Raw genomic sequence first — 19,790 nt, 5'->3', positions numbered from 1 at the left:
GCAACTTTAACAAGCTGGGAAAAGTTACTTTGCTAATAAGATCCACTACCTTATTTACAATACTTGAAGGTATTTCCCCTCAATTCTGTGGCTTCGGGGCAACAACAAATGTCTTCCAGATTTGCCTGAGGCTGCATTTATCAAACGACTCATCTGCTCCTAGCTCTCTATGCAAATGTGATCTTTGGATGTGTAGCAGTTTTATTACCTTCAAATATCCGTCATTTACTTGACAGCATACCTCAAACAAATGCACATTTAATGGCTCAGTCTTTAATGAGCAATTGAAAAATTCATGAAAGATGACCATTAGGGTTTAAGTTGGACCGAGGTTACCTTGCCTACGTGCGCTGTTCCTGTATTAATAGGCTCCTAAATGTGTTTGCCACACCTCTTCAAAAAGATGTGTGAATGTAATGAAGCTCAATATGTGCCGTTCTGCCAGTTCTGTACAAAAATGCCATTGCTTGACTGTATTGGTTCCGTACACTTAGAATTTGGTATCATAATCTGAAATGGTGGACAAAAACAAAAAGAGAAACCCTCAAACCTTGAACCTTTGTTAGTAACTGGCTCCACGAACTTGCGGTATTAATCTCATGATTTATAATCCTTTCTGCAAAGCAAGTTCTTAGTTTATTGATAATGGAAACAAATGTATTCTGATTCTTTCAACTGACAACAATCACACCTTTGGAGTGATATAATGGTGCCAGTGAAGTTATTGTGGAAAAAAATACTTCACTTTTATTTTTCATATACAGACAGAAAAGATTTTGAACTGTATGCCAGTTTTTATTTCATTTGGAAAGGCCCAGGACAGAGATATCAGACATAATATCAACAAATCTGCAATCTAACAATCTCCATTTTAAACTGAGGATTCTGCTATGTTGTGACGTCATGTGAACACAACCATACTGATACACTTCAACACCAATGGTAAAATGACTGAGAGTGGCAGATTTCAAATCAAAAAGTGAGACACAGAATGTTGCTGACTGATCCAATGCGCTCCAGCTGCAGTTATGAACTTCATGTCACACTATAATTGCTTTCACACTGTTTCTGGGTCAAGCCGCCTGCAATAAACGCAATCAATGGTTTGGTTGTGTACAGTAAACAAAGCTATCCAATCAATGGGAACCAGGGCAGTGCACAAAACATCTGTAATGAGAATAAAGCATGCCCTGAAATTCTGCGCCTCATTGATATTCTAGCGGTAATGCATTTTCGGACACACTCCATTCGCCGTCACTGTGATTCAAATTAGAATTGTAATTTAAGGTTATTAAATGACCTATGAACCATGGCTAATGAAAAAAGTGATCTGGCTTTAAGTATAAGAGGAAAGCTTGGGCGCAGACATCCTCTCCTCTCAATGTGACAGGTGCATTATTCCAACATTAGGATTGGGTCCCTCCTCTATTCCCCTTTTCCCTTTAAATCAGCTCATTTCAACTACGGAACAAGCTGGGAACACTGGAATCCTACAGGGAAGTCTCACCGGGACTGGAGGCTCAGAAGTCATTAGAGGAAAAGTCAACAGGAAGGGGTCTCAAATCCACCTTTGTGCTATGTCAGTGTTTTCCCATCTCCTATTCATCAGACTGAAAGGGGCTGTGTGCCAAAGCTACAGCATGTGAAGATTAAACTGTTAAGCAAACAAAAGTGTTAACAAGATCTATCCTCCTTCATTTAAATTGAGCATATCTAATGTCAAAAAGTTTTGTAGGATTTAAATGAGGATGTCTTCAGCATGCAGCATAATTGTATCATTATTAATCATAAAGACTATGGTGCGATTTGGCCCAGTGGTGTGACCTGTTTGTCTCTGCTGCCTTAGATAAGTACTGCCATTTAATGTGGAACATCCCAAGGGAAATGATGACATGGAGGCAAACAGGTGGTGAACCCTCCATCAGAAAATCTACATAGTGCACCTTTAATGGAAAAGTTTATTTCATACTCAGATGACAAACTGTATGACAGTTCATGTAGACTCAGTAATGTCCTGTAGGTTTGTCCAGTACAACCTGTATTCATGGGTTATGGCAACGATTCTCCATTAAATTATTGCAATTACATATTTCAAATAAAAATATTATTTCTTTTGAATGAGGAAAATTCCACAAAATGCTTCACAGCAGGAAAAAAATAATCTACCTGACACCCATGTCATGCGATTTTGAGGAAATGTGAGGGAATTATATCGATATGTATACAACAACCTGACAAAATCTACTATAAACATTTTATACATTTGCACTCTCTCCAAGTCATCTTACATAGCACCTATATACTATACTGTTCATTTACATTCCACTCTGAGTTGGACAACTACTTTAGTCTTACATTCCCCAGGACTGATTGACTGAAATGTACAGTAGATGGCCGTCCCGTGTGAACCAGCAGCTCCACCACTAAACACTGACACACCATTTTCATACTGAAGCAAGGTGGTGAGGTGTCTTGCTGATGGACACAATAACAGTATATCAGTTTGGAGATTAAATCAAATTCCCATTAACTTTGTCCCATTTTCATGGTTTGAAAATGGAAGAAAAGTTAAAAAGTTTCAAGTTGAGCTGAGTTTCAGTCAGAGCAGCAGTATAGATGTTTCGAAGCGGCACCATTTCATACATGAGCAAGTGCACACATACATATTTACAGCCAAATATTGTACACACATGGACTATAAGATGAGTGACATGGCGATAAGGCGGAGGTGACACTTCTCAAGGCTTTTCACACACTTTACTGCAGCAGAGCTCCAAAGCGTGACCCTCCATATCCATCCAAGAACATTAAGAGATTTCTCCAGACCAAGGCCCTATTCTGTGCCACGCTTATAATCAGCCCCTCATCTCCCATGGTGCCGCATTTGTCAGCTCTGTTTTGGCCGTGGAGTTTCTGATATGGTTCCAAGTCGTGCTCGTCTGTTCAAGCGATTATCTCAGCAGAGTTGAAATCTAGCATCTTACCTTTATTTGTCTCTGTTGCGCGCTGTGGCTTTCTCATCTCTTATCTGACTTCCAATGGGAATGCTAATAACAATAAGGGCTGGTGTACGGGGACTGGAAGCAGAGACTTTACAGCTGATCAGAATCATCCGTTCCAGTGCCTCACAGCGGCTTAAGCTCTCTGTACGCACACTATGGGCCACAGATAGAGATAAAGTATTCCATTACACTGATTGTCTCAATGGGAGTATGTGCTCTGTAAACATATTAAAAACTTGATGCTGCTTTAGTTCCTGTATTAGGTAGATTTAGAAAATACTGCATAGAATATACTGCATATGCTGGTCTTACTTGTGAGTCCTTATAGGGGCAAACACACTGCAGGTGTCGGAGTTTACGTGTGTAAGCTCACAAAACCGCCACTGTGAACGTAAGGGTGGCCACAGAGGCAGCTCAAGCAGAATGTCAGCGCAGCAATGTCTCTGTGTTTTGATGGAAAAGCTGTTCATATTTGACTGTCTGCACCCAGCCCTTTGAAACACTTGTAGAGTGAAACTAACAATATGAATAGGCTTGTATTTACTGTCCATGCATGGTGAAAAAGCTTAGAGAAATAGTTCAGATTTCATTTGCTGAAATCTAAGCAGGCATGGCATGGTTCTATGTGCATATTTAGGGAGGACAGTGTGTCTTTTCCCATTTACTTTTAATGCAGGCAAAAGGATTTGCAGCTGGTTGGACAAACTGTAAATTGTTGTTGGGAAACCTAATAAACACCAACATGGTCAAACCTTTGGCCACAGTACAAGAGGAGGAATACAGGAAAATTATCGCCTTTATGTCTTGAGACTACCTAAGATGTGCATAAATCAAAGTAGATATTATATTTTGTGTGTGTTTAATTTAGTGTTTGAATGACTAAGGGTATACAATCTTCAGAGATCATAGTGTCTGTTTTCTCTAGCAACTAAGGCTTTGTCAGAGGGATCTTGCTCCTCTATATTTCTTAGGAAAACAATTCACTCAAACTTCAAACAATCTTTGAGGTGTAAAATATATGCTTTTCTTCTGTCACAGCATCCCCAGTTTACAGTAAGATGTCAGCGAATGTGCTTACTGCTCATTGCATCGGGTAGTAAGAGCCACAGTCATAAAGTCTGCTCTACTTTTGTTGATTTGAAATGCTGACTATTTGTATGAAACATTATTGTGAGATTGAAGGTGAATGGATTTTCTATTTGGATAAAGACCAAATATCAGACGGATGCATTTTTAATATGTAGCCATGAAGCACATTGATTATTCTAATATTTGCCTGTTTCAGGGTTGTTGGGGAAATGATTTTATATACATCACCTCAGTTGTCTAATTTATCAGCGTCTGGTGATTAAATATTAACCAAGGTCAGAACATTCAATGGAATCTTTACTTCTAAGTAGAACGTTTGAGATGACAGTCTTGGTGTAGTATCATTATGACAGTTGTTAGGGCCAACACAAGGTGGCCCATAGCATCTTCCAGACAACTCGTAGCAATCAATAACCCCAGTACATTTGACATTTTGTTGTTGTAATGTTGTGTGCTAAATGTCACTGTAATATAATTTAATTGCAGCTGTTATGCCATGCTTTTATTTCTCATGTGACTTTTGTGTTTGTAATGTCATGGAACCTTTGTTGTGTGAATGTGGAAGCTCATAGGCCACTGTACAATACTGTAAGTGCAACAATTCTTGTACAAAATAAACTGGAAAAATGTTGCCAACAATATTTCTACTTTCATAATGCATCATTTGAAAAAGAAAAACAAAAGACACAAATATGGTTTCACATGGACCACACCACCTATCACCAATGCCCAATCTCGTCCGATCTTGGTCCTATATTCCCCAAAATTGACTCTAGTGAGCTTTAAGCCATGTTAGAACGGTGTTACCTCAATCAAAAACATATCTGGACTTGTGTTTTGTTTCATTCACACATGTTTGAGTAATCATTTATTATAAGCCTGTCTACACCTTCAAAGCTCAAAATGCTCTGTTCCACCTTGTGATATCAGGAAGCAGTAGTTTTCAAGTTAAACTTTTACCTTTTGTTCAGTAGATACTGGCAATTCCAGATCTGAAATTATCCAAATGATTCTAGTGTGTGTATGGAGTAATTTGAGAAAAGAAGTCAGCCTAAATGTGCAGGATTTGTTAAACATTGTAAAAAATGTGAATGAAACAAAACACAACTCCATAGACTGCATGTCTTTGATGAGAAAACATTATAATATAGTTCAGAAAATAGCGAAATATGGGTCTTTTAAGTTGAGTTGGGCCTAGTTAGTAGATGGATGTGGCTCCAGTAGTATCTTACCACCACTGTGTATTGAGTGAGTGAATAATGCACTGTAAAGCTCTTTGGGAGTCTTGAAAGGCGTGATATAAATACATTTACCATCACTGCACCATTTAAAAGCTGTCTGTGTCTGCTTGGCTGCTGTCACAACACAAAAGTATGAAAGGAAGAGAGAACTATCATTAAACATGAGGCATTGACCTCATCTGCAAATGTGCTATCTACATTGTCTCCTTATTGATCACTGCCCACTCATCCCAGAAATGTAAAGAGGAGATCTTGGCCATTAATTTCTTTAAGCGACTTAAAGGACCTACACAAAATGAACTCCAAAATTTACTTTTAGACATGTTAGAATGTTGTAACCAGTGGTGTAGTGGGATTTTTTCCTGATTAATCCTGGTTCAGTCCTGGATCATTCCTGGTCCCTTCTTGTCGCTGGTCACTATAGGACAGTGCTGGAGATGTCATAATCCTATGCAGGTTGCTTTCACCATTGCCAATAGCTCCATTTAAGTTGACATTTAGTTGTAGGCTCTTTTATATATAATATATATATATATATATATATATATATATATATATATATATATATATATATATATTTTTTATATCTCCCATCATCAGAAGTGGGTGGATGGCTTACCCCTGCGTACCACACCCACTACACCTCTGGTTGTAACCTCCTCTAAAACATGTCAGGAGTTTTGTTTTTTCATTCACACATGTGTAGGTAATCCTTTATTATTAGTCTGTCTTCATCCCCAAAGCTGAAAATGCAATCTTCAATCTAATAGTTACCTTTTACCTTTTGTTTAGTAGAGACTGACAATTCCAGGGCTGAAATGATCCAAATGATTCTAGTGAGGGTGTAAAGAGTTTACAAATATAGTGGAGTATGAAAACATATCACAAGGTGGAGTGGTTTCTGTTAGAGAGAAGAACTCAGAATAAGAATGCAGGGTGTGTGCATTGTAACATAGACCAGAAAATAGCGTAATATGTACGCTTTAAAAATATGTGTAGCGTCAACAAGGATTAGAATCAGATTGTGTGACAAAGTGGGCCTTTGTCTTATTTTAAATTCATCTAAATTTATGTTAAACATTTTGATTTTGGAAAGACACCTTTGCTTTGCTTTACCTGGAATTGTTACTCACCTGGAGGAGGTACTTCCTGCTGGGCGGAGTATAAAAGGCAAGCAGGTGTCACCAATTAGGAAGACTTCTGTGCAGGTATTTGGTGTTTTGCTTTGAGTTACTTATTTTTTGTCTATTTGTATTTTTGTTGGTTAAACCCAGAAGTCTGTTTTTTAAAATAAATTTTGTCTGCGTAAGACACCCTTTTTTTTTGTGTCATCTGCCTCCTACTTCGACCACTTTGGCCAGCTTCCCCACAGATTGTTTGACACATTACTACATTTCTCAACAATGGCATTACAAACCATATATAAACATTATCATACAAAGCAAACATGGCGTAAACCCAGAATACTTTTTGTACACTGAACTGCCTAGTCCTCTTTTACGTCAGCTCTGAGCCGCGTGAGAACGTGACAGCAAATGTCAAAACACAAGCAGCTCTGGTCTCCACAAACATCCTACTGAAAACACAAGACAATGCAGGCGTCAGGAGACTCACACAGTGTTAGAAGGGAACCTGACAGCCTCCCTGAGAGACTTGGCTCCACTCTCGCCCAGTCACCTTCCATCTCCTCCTTTTATTCTGGGGGATGTTATCTACTTGTCAGGTGCGGGACAGGACAGTGTACGGGGGAAAGTTGAGCCAGACTACCCCCCTCCGGGACTTCCACTCTTGATTAATGAAACAATTGACTCTGTGATTAACACCTGTGCATCAGAATCTAAAAACGGCCGGAGGAGAGAAGGAGAAGAGGATATCGATCGGGTTTCTTCCCCTAAGCACCGAGCCCCAACTCACTGTCTGCTTAGCCTGTGATCACAAGGAGGACAAAAGGCAGGCACTGTACAGTCTTCAGCTAATCAGCTCATTAGCATACTGACTGGATGGGGCTATTAGCATTCAATCTTAGTGATGTCTGTATAAAGGCAATTAGACACTGACCTAGTAGAGAATGAGTTTTCAGTGTATTGTATGAACAGTATGCAGACATAGCTAAAGCATTGGGTTCAAGCTTATTCATCTATATTAACTAAATAAGAAAACTACAATGCAAAATTCTAAGATGTAGGTTTGAGATCCTTCAGACAAAGGCCTAGAGTTAATCATATGTTTCATTTTAGCTTTTCAAATTGTTCGAATCTTGTATTATCTCATTTTGTTTCTCTAATGCTGTGTTCAAACCGAGCAAAATTTGGTAACATTTTTTATTAGGAACCACATATTAATAACTAGTTAATAGTAAAATGCATAATAAACGCTTAATTACATTATTTTGGTACCATTTATAAAGTACCTTCAATGCATTTTTATCTAAAGCCATATTTTACGAGTACTAACCCATTAACTATTTTCTTCCCATTGAAGTAGTGGAGATTCCAAAAGATGTTTTTCTGCATACACTGAACTCTTAATAAGCATTAATAAGTGTTTCATTAATACCAACTAATAGCTAAGTAACAGCTAATTAGAATAGTGGTTATCACTTAGTTAGCTGTTAATATGTGGTCCCTAAACTAAAGTGTTCCCCAAAATTTTAGCTTCAATAGTATTTTAATGCAAAGTCTATTATGTATGCATCCAGGTTAGTCCAACACATCCCACGTCAAATGAGTTAGAAAAACTGAACTTTTGGTGACATTTGTGATGTGTCAATGTGTTTCAAACCTCTGGCCTCAAATGCAAAGGCGTTCAGCTAGAGGTGTTTGATGGGAGTTTGACACTGCAGTCTGAACATAGCATTAGGCCTATCTCAAATAAATGCCTGTTGTTTTTGAAAGGCTGTATTTGATTGTTCCCCTTTTTAGTTCTATGAGCAAGACAAACTCAGATCTGTGTAATAGTTTCACTACTGCTTTAAAGCTCTGTTTGAAAGTGAAAATGGATATGTTTTTGCATGTGTCTTGAGTATAGGTTTTGCTGTTGGTAGTCCATTCAAGTTTTGAACTTGTTTCTTATTTGAAGGTTCAGAAAAGAATTACTTGGGGACTGCATTTCCATTTTATGCAATATTTTGTTTTTTTTGAGCAATTAAAAAATAAAAAAAAAATAAAAAATGTAACAGTAAGAGTTGACTTAAGTTTTCTCCCCAACCCAATTCTCACATGAGTGGGCCTACAGCCTAACTACATAATCCAAATGTTTTTTTTTTTTGAAGAGAAGGAACTATTCTCCAGTGACATAGATGAAGTGGGTTAAAGGCTTTCCTGTTTATAGTCTATATGAAAAAGAACATAGTATCTGTCATTGGCCTATTATTGGGTGAAATGGAGATTTGGGATTCATTAATTGGAATTCAGGACCCGAGGTGCAAGAGGTCTTTGAAATGTGAAGTAAGTGGGAAATTCTGCGAGTCTAAGTCAGTTGTTCGCTGCAAAAATCCATTTGAAGTCGGCCTTTGTTGGCAAAAGCCCTCCTTATCTACTGTACACGGAGAATAGAAAAATGATGAATAAGTATAACGCGCAAAGAGCCCTTGACAAGAATCTAAATAGTAAGAGGTCTGGCTCTTTCAACCCCGTTCATTCAGTTTTCATTGACCATATTAGAATTCCAACAGTCATCTCTAATACAACTTACCCTGTCATTTCTCATCAGGGACTTCAAGAAAACTGTGGCAAAAATAACCTTATTTTAGAAGTTTGCTGTGGGCGCCTCCATCGATATTCGGATTGTATTATTTGCATGGAGCCACTTTAAAGCAATAAAGACTTGATGGTGCACATGAACATTAAATTTTATAAAATTTTATTTACATTTTATATATTTTAATGTATGTAATATTTTAGTGGTGAAACTTTTATCAAATTCTCCACTGAAATGAATGGGATTCCTGCTTAATTAGATGCGCCACCACAAAGAAATATATCAGATTAATAAAAAAAGACCACCATGAACATTCCAAATAACAAAATAAGCAGAACTGGTCTTATAATTAGGCCTGAGCACACTGAAACGAAGACGCTCTCCCCTTTCCAAACACAGTGGCAATCATGTCATGGACTGATGCCCGCTGACATGGCAAGGTGGCATCACCCATGTAATTGTATTTGTTCACCCCAAAACAAGTCTGTCCGTGAAAATAGAGCACGAAGCACTATCCCCTTATCACACACTAAATAGTGACACTCATGGCATCCAATAGTACAGACTGGCATTGACCATTGCTGCGATAGCAGCATAATTGTAATCTTTAACCCTGGTAAACTCCAAAAATGTACATTGGGCATGTGAATAATCGAAGAGAAAAACAGAGAAAAACAGAGAAAAATAGTAGGGTTAGGTTAAAGTTAGGGGTTAGGATTAGGTTAGAGTTAGGGCTAGGGTTAAGATTAGGGCTAGGGTTAGGGCTACAGTTAGGAGTTCAGTTAGGGTTAGGGGTTAGTATAAAGGGCTAGGGTTAATTTAGGAGTTCGGGCAAGGGGTAAGGTGCGTTTGCGGGGCACAGCATGTGTAGAGGCGCAGTGTGTCCAGGGTGCAGCATGGCGTGGGCGCGGCATAGGCACGAGCGAGAGAGGATCATTGTTGCTTGTGGCTATATTTATTATTTATAATTGGTTTACTCTCCATACTGCAATGAGCAACTTCAATTGAGCACTTCTAGTATTTTTTATTTTTCACTTACATTTTTACAGCTTCTCAAACAAACAGAATGGATGAGAGAGGAGAGTTCACTCGTATTGTACAGTAAATTCTGTGTCAAGTCTCAGCAATGTGAGCTCATGCTAAAGTAAGGCAGGTTTTATTAGCTTTGGAGCATGCCCTGAGGTGTCTGAAAGATCTATATGTGCTGTCATGATTTCATCACATTCTCTGAGGTGTGCATTGATTTTTTTTCCTCGCTTTTCATGCTTGAAAACTAGGAGACCTTAGTGTATGTTTATACACAGCTAAAGTGATTCAACAAAAGAGAACCCATGTTTTTATATGTTCATTATATACAATTGAATATCTTTCAGCTCAATTTTTAAAAGTTCACTAATTTACACAGTATTTGTGGTGCTTGATGAAACAAAACACATTTCATTGCCAAACTGTTGTTGCCTGTGATAATTTTGGTTAATTACTGTTCAGCATAACGTTATTTTTATCACGCAGTTGTTAGCATTTATGCTAATTTTGGAGCTAATAGCTATGTGAACAAAACTAAGCTAAGTGCCTCTCCCTGCTGTTACTCATGTGTGACTGAACTGAGTGAATGTCAGTCACCAAAACACACCAGTTTTTTCATCATTTGTGGTTCATGCTACATTCCCTTTGAAAATGCTTTGGAGCCAACGTATGGAACGATACCAGCCTTTAGAGTGTTATTTTATTTTATTTTTTTTTACAAACAATGGAGGGACAGTTGACATATATTTTTGTTTTGTTCTATGTAATGTCCCATGAACTGTAGTCCTTAAACTTTTTTGTACAGTTGTGTCTTCTTTTTATTTGCTTTTTTGTTCACTTGGTTTTGATCCATCTTAGATTTGAACCTGACTGAATTCTTGTCATAGGTTTGGGTCAAGGCGTTAGACTTGCACTGGGTCAGAATCATACACTGTATAAAGAAGTGGACTAATGGTGCTCTCGTTTATCCAAGATGGCTGCGCCCAGTGTCACTTGTAGTATGAAATGTTTTCATTGTGTTTGGACGCTTTGGTGGTTCAAATGGCAATTTCAGTCAATCGTATTACTGCAGTACCTTATTGCGTCCGTATCACTGCCTATGGGTTTGGTTGTTTTTCTCCCATTTCCTGCCAGCTAATATGCCAAAATTATCTACTATCACACAACACCAATGCTTTCACTTCACTAATATACTGAATTATACTACTTATATTGAAATCTTCCTCGAGATGCAACAACAGCAACATAGCGTCATAGAAACGGACACATGATGAAATGGTTGAAGCTTGGACATTACATCATATTCAAGAGGGAAACGGATGGATAAATGAATGCAGCATTAGTGAGTGTGATACCGCATAGCATTCGGCACCAGTGAAATGAAGCTCACCGAGGATTTGGATTTGAATTGGAGCCAAATTAGACCACGTGTATCATGGCAAACAGCCACTAGTCTGGAGCGAGGTTGTTGAAGTTAACTCCCCTTCCTGCCCACACCACTGGTTTAGCAGGGAGCGGGTGGTGTCAGTGTCAGTGACCTTTGCAAAAGAAGGTACCTATTATTAATGTTCATATTTTTATTTATTTAATAAAAACACCAGGACCATGTAGAGCAGGTTAATAAGAACATTTTAAGAATGAAATGATGAGCTTGACAGCAGCATTTACAAAGACAGGGGCAACAGTGTTTCAGTACTGACTGAATTGGAGTAACTTCAAAGTTAGCTGGTATATTTGACATACACTGAACTATCCTTAAATATGACATAAAGTTGGTTCATTTGTGTAAAATGTTCAATTTTCGTGTGCACGAACAAGTAAATACTGCACTTATTCTCTGGGGGACTTTAAAACGGCTTTATCGTCTGTACTAAATTCATTTGCTGTCAAAATCGGCAACCCTATACAAAATAGTACAACCTGAGTGATGATGGCGGCGCCCACGGCAACTTTCAGAATAAGGTGGATAACTAACTAGAATAGCTATTGCTCACATGGAGAAATTCCTCATGTGGCTTCAAAGACTGAAGTGTTAAAACTGAGCAATTAAATGTTTTATATTTAATATATGATATTTACAAGTGCAACAACAAAGTATTTTTAAATGATGAAGCTATTATCATCACTGTTGTCAACAAATGAGTCACATAGTACACACCTATATTAGTAAAAATGCAGTAACAACACGCTTAACAGAGCAGCTCCCTATTTGCATGAGAATACCTTTGTTCCATTGACAGAGTGATGTACTGATTGTACACCGCTGTTTTTCTCCCAACTACAAAGGAGCACGGAGAGGTCTGTGTTTGCGGTGGACATGTTGCCGTGATTGCAGAAGCTATTAAACGTGGCTACGCTGACAGCTGTTAAGGGTCATTCATCACATGACGGAGAGGAGAGCAGGAAGCGTTGGAAAAAAGGAGGAGGATGCAAATCTGTTGAGGAAGTGGCACTTGATGAAACATTTGCTGGACGATTACCCCCAGGTTCATATAGTTCTTTTGGGCCATTCCAAAACTTTTGTGCAACTGCGGCAGCGGGCTCTAGACAACTTTAATGTGCACCAAGATGTTTTCTTTGCAGATTAACATAAAACAGATTAAAACAATAGCAAAACAACTAACTGATGCTGAACTGATACCAAGGCATTGATCTAGCAGTGGTGAGTACAAACCATAGACTGTATAAAGAAGTGAACTATGCTTGCAGTAATAAGAGCAAATTTGGAGCTGAGTTCAATATTAAGAATAAAAACGTATTTACAGAAAAAATTTGAAATAAAAACACCTGGATCTAGAGCAGATTAATACAAATACTGTACAACCAAGCAGCAGTTACAGAGAGGGGTGCAGATTTTTAAATGTAAATTTAATTGGTTTAAGGAGCCACAAAGGTTTTGCATTAAATATATAGTTGGCATTGCCCTTCCCAGTGTTTAGTATCCCCCCTTTTTTCTGTCAGTACTTTTCTGTTGCAACCATAGACTGTACGTTAAAAATGGACACAGCTAACACACTAGCTGCCTCGTTCCAGAGAGGGAGTTCGCATGTGGGCTCCTTCTGACCCTGGTTCCCATTGACTTACATTGGAATATTGTGGTCCCTCTCTCTGTAACTGCGACTGTGAGCCTTGTAATGTTGGTCTTAAAATGTTCATATTAACCCACAGTACATGATCCTGGTGGGTTTTTTCGCTATTCGTCTGTCAAAAATCCTTTTCATAATACAGAGCCTGGCTCCAAATTTGCTTCATTTGAGCGGAGCTGAACGCTGTGGGTAACGTCACTGTGTTGCCTTTAAGGCAATTGCTAATTTCATAATGTTCTTTCAATAAATAAGTAAATTAATTTCATGCTTAAAAATGTATAAAAAATCTTTGATGGTTTACATGATCGTTTAGAAGTATTTTTAAGAGGTATTTCAATGAATATTTATGGTTTAAATTAAGAAAATAGCGGAATGGGGGAACTTCCGGTTTTGGCGCGTCACTTCCGGTTTGCTATTTCCGGTTTCCATGCTAGACAGGCGGCATGAGGGATCTGACAGGCTGGTCTCATCTTTGTTAATCCACCTTGGAGTGCATAACAAGCAATGCCGTGAGTTACTTTATGCATTTATAAGTTCCTGAACATTTGTATTTTTGTTTTATTAAGTGAATATATAGTGTCTTAGATAAGATGAATGCACTTTGTTTTTGTGTTTCATTCGGCTCAGATTCTAAGAGCAATATTGTTGTATGTTACAGTTTTCACCATCTGAAGAGGAAAATTAAACTTCCAAAACTTCTCCTGTGGTTCTTCTTCAATGGTTTAACTAAGTGTCACATCAAGGACATAACAGTGAAAAGGCAGCATTCGGTGCTTCATCGTGGTCAAAATGGCAGCCAGCAACAGATCCACAGCAACTGGGTCCAACAGCTCTTCATCGTCATCTGTAAAAAGCGCTGCACGTGCACGAGCTAAAGCAGAAGCAGCTAAGGTGAGAGCATCATATGCAAGCAAAGAAGCACAGCTAAAAGTAGAAAAAGCAATAAGTGAATTGGAAAAATTGAAAATTGATGCAGAGCTACAAGTGCTAACGCTAAAAAGAGAGGCAGACGCTGCAGTAGCTGAAGCAGAAGTACTAGAGGAAGCAGAAGCAATACAAGACGGAATTGAGAGCAGAAGATCAGTATCAGACAGAATAAAAAGAGAAAGAACAAATGAATATGTACAGTCTCAAATGGACTTTAGGAAGCCCCAAGACCCCCCACCAGTGCCAACAACCTACCAGCAAAATGCACTCTCACCTGACACATTCATCACCTGGCACTCACCTAAAGATAATGTTTCAGACTCAGAGCCACCACCCAGCAGTAAACCACAGCTCAATAACTACCATGCAACTTTGCCTATTCAAAGTACAACTGTCCCTCCTAAAGTCGAAGCTAAACCAAAAGTTGAACAACAAAGAACGCTCTCAGCCCATTTTCCAGCCCATTCACGCCTCACTACAATACACCTGCGAGCATGTCACATCCCGCTGAGCCATTTGCACAATACATGGCACGTCGTGACTTAATCACTTCAGGTCTCTACCAGTATGATGACAGGCCAGAGAATTTCAGAGCATGGTACTCCTCATTCACTGGTGCAACAGCAGAGGTCCATCTCACACCAACTCAAGAGCTCGATCTCATGACAAAATGGTTGGGAAAAGAGTCAAGCAATCAGGTCAAACGCATTCGCTCAGTACATGTCAATAACCCCGCAATAGCTCTGCAGAAGGCATGGGAGAGACTTCATGAGTGTTACGCAGCCCCTGAAATAATTGAAAAATCACTCTTTCAAAGACTGGACAGTTTTCCCAGATTAACCGTAAAAGACAATATAAAGCTGCGAGAATTAGGGGATCTGTTACAAGAGATCCAAGGCGCCAAGGAGGACGGATACCTCCCTGGATTGTTCTATCTAGACACTTCTCGGGGAATTGGACCAATCGTCGACAAACTCCCATACAGCCTCCAAGAGAAATGGATGTCTCAAGGCTCACAGTACAAAGACGACAATCATGGCCGTTTTCCACCCTTTGACTTCTTCTGTAGGTTCATATGCAGAGAGGCAAAGAAACGCAACGATCCAAGTTTCAACCAACAAATTAGCCAAACGCATTTGAAACAAGAAAGACCCAACCTAAAGAACTTCACTTCTGCCAAACCAATAGCTGTGCACAAAACAAATATTACACCCCCCAACAAGGACATTAACAAGAACTGCCCACTACACAACAAACCTCACCCCCTTAAGAAATGCAGGACATTCAGGAACAAACTACTGGACGAAAGAAAGGCCTTCCTCAAAGAGAAAGGAATCTGCTTCAAGTGCTGCTCTTCAGACACTCATCTCGCCAAGGACTGTAAATCTACAGTAAAGTGCTCTGAATGTGATAGTACAAGTCACGACACAGTTATGCATCCTGGACCTCCACCACAAATTAACATGGCTCCTAACCCTGGTCAAGAGGACGGCGGGGAGGGAGAAAGCTCTGACAGCATTGCGGTAACTACAAGCTGCACAGAAGTGTGCGGTCCAGGTCAGTGGGGTCGTTCTTGTTCTAAAATATGTCTCGCTCAGGTGTACCCTAAAGGTTATAAAGACAGTGCAGTTAAAGCTTATGTTATCCTTGACGACCAGAGCAACCGCTCCTTAGCTAAGCCTGAGTTCTTTGAACTGTTTAACATTAAAAACGAGCCTGTTTGCTTCAACCTGAGAACCTGCTCTGGCCTTGTTGAAACATGGGGCAAAATGGCTGAAGGCTTTCAGATTGAGTCTTTAGATGGGTCAGCGATAATCCCGCTGCCTCCTCTTATCGAATGTCAAGATATCCCCAATAATAGAAGTGAAATCCCAACTCCAAGCGCTGTACTGCACCAGCCACACCTTCGGTCCATAGCAAAGTACATTCCAGAGCTAGACCCGAACGCAGAAATACTCCTGCTACTAGGAAGAGACGTTTTACGTGCACACAAAGTCAGGGAACAAGTCAATGGCCCTCATCATGCACCCTTTGCCCAGCGCCTAGATTTAGGGTGGGTTGTAATCGGGGAAGTGTGTGTAGGTAACGTCCATAAGCAAACAGTTAGCTCATTCAAGACAGTCATTCTCGAAAATGGCCGCCCAACAGTTTTTGGACAATGTGATAACTTTCTGCTACTCAAAGGAATGCCACACGCAAACAGGCCCAGCAAAGCCCCTGAGCAAACTCTGGGAAAGTCTGTTTTTAACCACACTGAAAATGACAATAAGCTAGCTCCCTCCATAGAGGACACTCTCTTCTTAGAGATAATGGACACAGGCATGTACAGAGATGATGATAATAGCTGGGTCGCCCCTCTTCCCTTTAAAGAGCCTCGCCAGCAAATGCCAAACAACAGAGAGCTAGCAGTCAGTCGATTTACTTCCCTAAAACGAAATATGCAAAGGAAACCCCACATGCAGCAACAATATGTGGAGTTTATGGAGGGTGTTTTCTCCCATGGCCATGCCGAAGTAGCCCCTGCACTAAAGCAAGGGGAAGAGTGCTGGTATCTTCCAACATTCGGGGTTTATCACCCTCAAAAGCCCAACAAGATCAGGGTAGTTTTCGATTCCAGTGCCCAGCACTCCGGTGTCTCACTCAATAATGTGCTCCTTACCGGCCCCGATCTAAATAACAGCCTCATCGGGGTGCTCCTTCGTTTCCGTAAAGAAACTGTCGCGATAATGGCTGACATACAGCAGATGTTTTACTGTTTCATGGTACGTGAGGACCATCGCAACTACCTCCGTTTTCTGTGGCACGAGGACAATGACGTTGACAAGGAAGTCATTGATTATCGAATGAAAGTCCACGTGTTTGGTAACTCACCATCTCCCGCAGTAGCTGTTTATGGATTGCGCAAGGCCATTCAGGCAGGAGCAAAGGACTATGGGGCTGACACAGTCAAGTTTGTGGAAAGGCACTTTTACGTCGATGATGGCCTGATCTCTGTGCCTTCTCCAGCTGAAGCAATCGACTTGCTCCAAAGAACTCAAGCCTCACTTGCTGAGTCCAACCTCCGCCTGCACAAGTTTGCTTCCAACTCACAGGCAGTCATGCAGGCATTCTGCCCTGAAGATTGTGCAGCAGTTGTTAAAGACCTAGATCTTGGTGGCGAAGAAGCTCAATCACAGCGAAGTCTAGGTCTCATTTGGGAAACAATGACGGACACTTTCACCTTCTCAGTGGCCACCACAGACAAGCCATTCACTCGGCGCGGTGTCCTGTCATCTGTTAATAGTGTCTTCGATCCTTTGGGCCTATTAGCACCAGTCACTATCCAAGGAAGGGCTCTTCTCAGAGAACTCACTTCAGAAACATCAGATTGGGACACACCACTTCCAGAAGACAAGCTAAGCAAATGGGAAGATTGGAGAAATTCCCTCAAAGACTTAAAAGATCTCCATGTCCCAAGAACGTACACATCTACCTCTCTCAGTCAGGCAAAACACAAAGAACTGTGTCTATTTTCAGACGCTTCAACCAAAGCCATTGGCGCTGTAGCCTACTTAAAAACAGTGCATCAAGATGACAAAGTTGGCATCGGATTTGTCATGGGCAAGGCAAGACTAGCCCCCCAATCAGAACCTACTATACCAAGACTTGAACTGTGCGCTGCCGTCTTGGCTGTAGAAATGGCCGATCTGATTCAGGATGAGCTGGATGTTCAGTTTGACGCTGTTCACTTTTACACCGACAGTAAGGGTAGTCTTGGGCTACATCTGCAATGAATCAAAGAGATTCTACACTTATGTTCACAACAGAGTGCAGCGCATTCGTCAGTCATCAAAACCAAAACAGTGGCACTACGTGCGCACCGAGGAAAACCCAGCAGACCATGCATCACGCTCGCTAACAGCAACGCAACTAACCAAAACAATCTGGTTCACTGGACCTTCCTTCCTTCATCGTCCACCGGCAGAGTCAAAACAAGAAAGCAAAAACTTTGAGTTGATTGAACCAGAAAAAGACTGTGAAATCAGGCCACAAATAAAAACATGTGCCACTCACCTCCAAACGCTCACCTGCAAAACCTTTGAGCGCTTCTCCACCTTCAAGTCCTTAGTCAAAGCAGTAGCATTCCTCATCCACATCGCAAAATCTTTCAATGGCTCTAACCCAAACTGTGAATGCAAAGGGTGGCACAAATGTAACTTACCTCGAACACAAGATGAAATGACTCAAGCAAAGCATGTCATTCTCCAAGAAACTCAACAGGCCGCCTTTGGGAAAGAACTGTATGCCCTCAAGGCTGGCAATCCAATCTCCAAACAAAGCTCTATACTAAAACTCAGCCCAGTCCTTGATAATGGCCTTATTTCAGTTGGTGGCCGACTCAAACATTCAGAGATCGAAAACTTTGAAAAGAGCCCGATAGTTCTCCCCAAAGACAGCCACGTCTCCCTTCTGCTCACTCGCCACTACCACGAACAAGTCAAACACCAGGGTCGTCACCTGACAGAAGGAGCAATAAGAGCAGCAGGTCTGTGGATATTAGGTGGCAAAAGACTTGTTAATTCAGTGATCCACAAATGCATCATCTGCCGCAAATTACGTGGAAAACAGGAAGAGCAACGCATGGCAGATCTTCCTCCCGAACGACTCCAAACATGTCCTCCTTTTAGCTACATCGGCCTTGATGTTTTCGGGCCTTGGACTGTAACCACCAGACGTACTAGAGGTGGGCAAGCACAAAGCAAACGCTGGGCCATCATGTTTACCTGCATGAGTTCAAGGGCCGTGCATATAGAGGTGATTGAGTCTCTGGACACCTCCAGCTGCGTAAACGCCCTAAGACGCTTCTTTGCACTGAGAGGTCCCGCCAAAAAACTTTTATCCGATTGTGGCACTAACTTCATTGGAGCTTCTAAGGAGTTAGGAATGGACAAGACTCTACAACTGTATCTAAAGGACCAAGGCTGCAGCTGGGAATTCAACCCACCACATGCCTCCCACATGGGAGGGTCCTGGGAACGCATGATCGGCGTTGCTCGGAGAATACTGGACTCAATGCTACTCCAAAGTAAGGTGCATCTCACTCACGATGTGTTGTGCACTGTCATGGCTGAAGTCACCGCAATCATAAATGCAAGGCCACTCCTCCCAGTCTCTTCCGACCCAGACAACCCTTTCATCCTCTCCCCCTCAATGCTGCTAACCCAGAAATCTTGCCTTTTACCTCCTCCTGGGGATTTCCTGGACAAAGACCTTTATACCAAGCAATGGAAACAAGTTCAGGCTCTCGCCAATCATTTTTGGACACGCTGGAGGCGAGAGTACCTACCTACACTACAACGGAGACAAAAATGGACTGTATCACGCAGAAACTTGCAAGTCGGTGATCTAGTTTTGCTCAAGGACAAGCAGGCCCCACGTAACAGCTGGCCCATGGCTAGAGTCACTGCCACATTCCCAGGAAAGGACAGTCACGTAAGGAAGATCGAGGTGAAAGTGAATGATCAAGGCACTGTAAAGACCTTTATGCGACCAGTTACTGAAGTTATTCTTCTTCTGCCAAAGGACAATCATTACAAGGTTTAGTTCATTTAAAGTGGCCTCATAGAGGCCAGGCGGGGAGTGTGTTGCCTTTAAGGCAATTGCTAATTTCATAATGTTCTTTCAATAAATAAGTTAATTAATTTCATGCTTAAAAATGTATAAAAAATCTTTGATGGTTT

The 19,790-nt window shown here is 40.7% G+C and overlaps 1 protein-coding gene and 1 long non-coding RNA gene across 2 annotated transcripts in view; one reads left to right on the top strand and one right to left on the bottom strand.

Moving 5' to 3' along the window:
• Window positions 1–19,790, bottom strand: part of LOC129410645 (uncharacterized) — a 134,732-nt gene that overhangs the window by 8,183 nt on the left and 106,759 nt on the right. The window lies entirely within an intron of this gene.
• On the top strand, window positions 13,421–17,982 carry LOC129410644 (uncharacterized). The gene is made up of 2 exons (XM_055159232.1): window positions 13,421–13,652; window positions 13,802–17,982. The coding sequence occupies exon 2, from the start codon at window positions 14,565–14,567 to the stop codon at window positions 17,841–17,843; it is 3,279 nt and encodes a 1,092-aa protein (XP_055015207.1). The 5' UTR covers window positions 13,421–13,652; window positions 13,802–14,564; the 3' UTR covers window positions 17,844–17,982.

This window comes from Boleophthalmus pectinirostris, unplaced genomic scaffold (genome assembly GCF_026225935.1).
Source record: "Boleophthalmus pectinirostris isolate CB_2022bp ecotype Guang Dong unplaced genomic scaffold, ASM2622593v1 HiC_scaffold_23, whole genome shotgun sequence".
In the NCBI taxonomy this organism is placed as follows: domain Eukaryota; kingdom Metazoa; phylum Chordata; class Actinopteri; order Gobiiformes; family Gobiidae; genus Boleophthalmus; species Boleophthalmus pectinirostris.
This window is presented reverse-complemented; position numbering and strand designations above follow the sequence as displayed.